Below are 3,808 nucleotides of genomic sequence, written 5' to 3' on the forward strand. Positions count from 1 at the left end.
TTAAATTTGGTCTTTTTAAAAAAAATAAATAAAATTTTAATATTTTTTTTTTTTGTGAGTATTATTATATTGTGTTAGTTATTATTATTATTAATTATGTTTATATTACTAATGTTTTTGTTATTATTATTATTATTATTATTATTGTATTATTATTGTTATTGTTGTTGTTAGTATTATTATTGTTATTGTAATTATTATTACTATTGTTGTTACTATTATTAATATTATTATTGTTATTATTGTTATTATTATTATTATTACTGTTATTATTATTATTATTATTGTTATTGTTATTATTATTATTATTATTGTTATTATTATTATTTTTGTTATTAATAGAAATATTAGTATTATTATTAAATTTAAAATACTAATATTTGCCTCATTTGTTTGGTTTATGGTTAAAGGATTCGGAGGTTGAAGACGGCGGTGACGTTGTGAATTACAGTGCACATTTTGTGACAGACACGGTTTTTCTAACGTTTGACGATGCAGTTAGATGGGCGGATGCTGTTGCAATAAATCTGGGATTTATTTTGGTGAAATCGTCTTTCAACGAACAGAGGGATGGTCAACCATATCGATATTTAAGATGTGATCGGGGACTCAGGAGTAAGCCGAGAGATCTTGAGAACGCAATTCGGAAGGACACCAAAACCAAGGGCATTGGTTGTCCTTTCTACATCAAGATATGTTACGAGTTCAACACCAATACTTGGGTTATCCGGGCGAAAGATGATGCACTGGGACCCACAACCATCCAATGATTGCGTATCCAGAGGGGCATCGTTAAATTAGTGGGTTGAGCCCGAATGCGAAGCAGGTTGTGCGTGACATGACGAAGTCTAAGGTTGCACCTCGTAACATCATGGCGATTATTGCGGAGCAATTTCCTAATGATCATCCAAACATCAGACACATCTACAACTGCCGAAATGACTTCAGAGCGGAGATGTCTGATGGGAGAGGAGTTGTTCAGCAATTTTTACATTTGGCGAGACAGAGTTAGTAGCTTTACTGGATCATGTCCGATGATGAAGGCGTTTTACAGCACGCCTTTATGGCGCATCCATTCATGGTAGACATCCTACGGACGTACCCATATGTGATCGGTATGGATTCCACTTACAAGACTAACCGATACGGGATGCCGTTCTTTGAGATAGTTAGTGTGACACCGACAAATCAGAATTTTCTCGTCGATTACGTGTTCATGCGCAACGAGAGCACGGCAAGCTATCGATGGGTTTTGCAGAGGTTGAGAGACGTGATTGGGTATGATAAAGAGCCGTCGGTTTTCTTGACAGACCGTGAGCTTGGGCTATGTGCTGCATTGAGGGAAGTGTTTCCAGGAACCTCGCACTTACTTTGTCGATGGCACATTAACAAAGACGTGGAGGCTCGGGTCACTGCTATGTTCAAAAACAAGAAGATCGATGCGTCTTTCAAAAACGGAAAATGGAAACGTATCATGGACACTGCAACCGAGGATGATTATGAGGCCGTTATAGATATAATGAAAGATAAGTGGGCAAGTTATCCAGCAGTGATACAATATGTAGAGAACACATGGCTTTGTCATAAAACGAAGTTTGTGACATTTTGGACAAACCAAGTTCTACATTATGGCAACACCAGCACTTGCAGAATTGAGAGCCAACATTCGGCCGTGAAGATGTGGTTTGATTCCTCGACAGGTTTGGTGTTTGCTTATTGTAGTTCATATATGTACTTTATTGTAGGTATTTGAGTTACAAATCATAACGGTTTTTCTTTGTAATGTGCAGGTTCTTTGAATACCGTATGGGCTCGAGTTCATAACCACATTGGTAATCAGATCATCGCAATTCGTAATGGTTTGGAGGCTTCTAGGTCGAAGATAGGTCAAAAGTACTGACAGTTGCCACTGTCACGTATAAACGGGAAGGTGTCTCGGCATTGTTTGAAGGTTCTCGATGAGGAGACAAGGAGGATGAGGGAGCTGAGTTATCAAGTGCACGAACGATGTGGATGTGCAATGCGTGTGACCCACGGTTTGCCCTGTGCTTGCCAGATACATGATTCGCTAGTTGCTAGGACAAGATTGTACATAAGGCAAATTCACCCGTTCTGGAGGACCTTGGTTATTGGTTCTGGTGATGATGGGACGCTGCCTGGCAATGACTCGACCGAGGACGCCGCACATTTTCGTTCTCTGATGGAGGAGGTAATCGGTAGTGATCCTGCTGTTCTTCGAAACGTATCTCGCATCATTGAAGAGGAGCTGCATCCGGATCATTCTGACCTCAGAGAGCCTGTTGTAAACCACCGGGTTCGTGGTCGACCAAGAAACAATGATACAAGACGTGATCGTTCTTATTTTGAACATGTAAACCGCCAATACACTAAACGTGGCGCACGGAAAACAGGTACGATTAAGTGTTGTGTTTTTCACATAAGTCAGCGTTTACTAAACTATTAACTGAACCCTACATTTCTGCAGGAGATGTAAATGACATTAGCCAAAGCCGTTATCGACACTCGCTTCCAGGGCCGATGTTGCCTTACATCACAGGATGGAAGGATGTCATTGGAGATGGGAACTGTGGGTTTCGTTGTGTGGCCGAGTTCTTCTTCGGTGATCAAGGCCGATGGTATGACGCTCGAGAAACAATAGCGAATGAGGTCCTCGGTTATCGAGCCCTATATGAGAGGATTTATGGGCTTGGAAGACTTGAGATCAATGTGGAGCGTATTCGATGGGACGGTGGGGCGGTTGATTCCCGTCATTGGATGGCTGCAATTCAAGATTTATTTCCTATTGCGACTTGGTTCAACGCAGCGGTTATTATTCTTGGTGTAGGCCAAACACCAACCTGCTACTACCCATGCCTCACGATATTGCCGTTGCGGGCAAGAAGGGGGGTCACAGCACCGGAGCGAGAGTTTGTCATCGCTACAGTTGGGGGCTCACATTTTATTTGTATTGAACTTGCACCAGATTCGCCACTTCCCCCGATTGCAAGTTGGTGGACTGAGAACCACGACCCAAGTGTTGAAGGTTGGGATCAGCGTTACACAGCTAGAAGGAACATGTGGGATGCCTTATTTAGATAATGAACATATTTTTGTACTCTCATTTATGTTAAACAGTTGTAGTTATGTAATTTGCAACGAATTTAACTTAATTAAACAAAGTTTCAACAAAACCACAAAAACAGTTGTTCAATCCTTAAAGTACATGACGAATAAATAGTATATAAACGAAATGCGTACAAGTCAAATAAAAATAAAAAACAGCAAGTTCACAACCCCATCATCGCCCTCCAATCAGCTCGTAGCGCCTAGCCATTGCTCTTGTATCACGCGATAGGCTCGAATACTCCTCCAGTGTCCTGTTGATGACCTCCATGGACCGACCCATCCACTTCAATTAAAAAAACAACATATTAAATAAATCACAAGTTTTCTAATCATAATTGTTTCGGGGTTTTCTGATGTCCTGCGGGAGAGTTACAATTCCGAGACTGGAACCGGACGCCTGTACCTGCAAAATAACGGAGACTCCTGAGAGCTCCGCCTCCAACGGTCAAGTTAGTACCTGATTAAGGAGTAATCAATACAGAAATTAAAGTAATCAGATCTCTCTAGGTGAGAGTGCTTAGTGTTGGTAATCTGCGTTGTTAGCGAGATCAGCCGGTCGTTAATAAGTCTGTTCTTCTCTGCTTGATCTCTTAATTATTCCGTTCCTTGATTAATGAGGATTAATCGAGTATTTATAGCCTTGGGAAGCGTGCAACTCTCTAGGTTTAAGGTAAACCTAGGG

At 40.9% G+C, this 3,808-nt stretch overlaps 1 protein-coding gene across 1 annotated transcript; it reads left to right on the plus strand.

Moving 5' to 3' along the window:
• Positions 1 to 2,020: 2,020 nt before the first annotated feature.
• LOC110738513 lies at positions 2,021 to 3,099 on the plus strand. Its single transcript, XM_021918924.1, has 2 exons — positions 2,021 to 2,411; positions 2,486 to 3,099. Exons 1-2 carry the CDS (start codon positions 2,021 to 2,023, stop codon positions 3,097 to 3,099), a joined length of 1,005 nt encoding a protein of 334 aa, XP_021774616.1.
• Positions 3,100 to 3,808: the final 709 nt, after the last annotated feature.

The sequence above is a fragment of the Chenopodium quinoa genome, unplaced genomic scaffold, assembly GCF_001683475.1.
Source record: "Chenopodium quinoa cultivar QQ74 unplaced genomic scaffold, ASM168347v1, whole genome shotgun sequence".
Lineage (NCBI taxonomy): Eukaryota > Viridiplantae > Streptophyta > Magnoliopsida > Caryophyllales > Amaranthaceae > Chenopodium > Chenopodium quinoa.

Bases quoted from the DNA above. Each gene is read 5' to 3' on its own strand.
- LOC110738513 (XM_021918924.1), top strand. From the start codon at position 2,021: ATGCGTGTGACCCACGGTTTGCCCTGTGCTTGCCAGATACATGATTCG. The intron at 2,412-2,485 runs GTACGATTAAGT...ACATTTCTGCAG, and splicing joins ACGTGGCGCACGGAAAACAG to GAGATGTAAATGACATTAGC.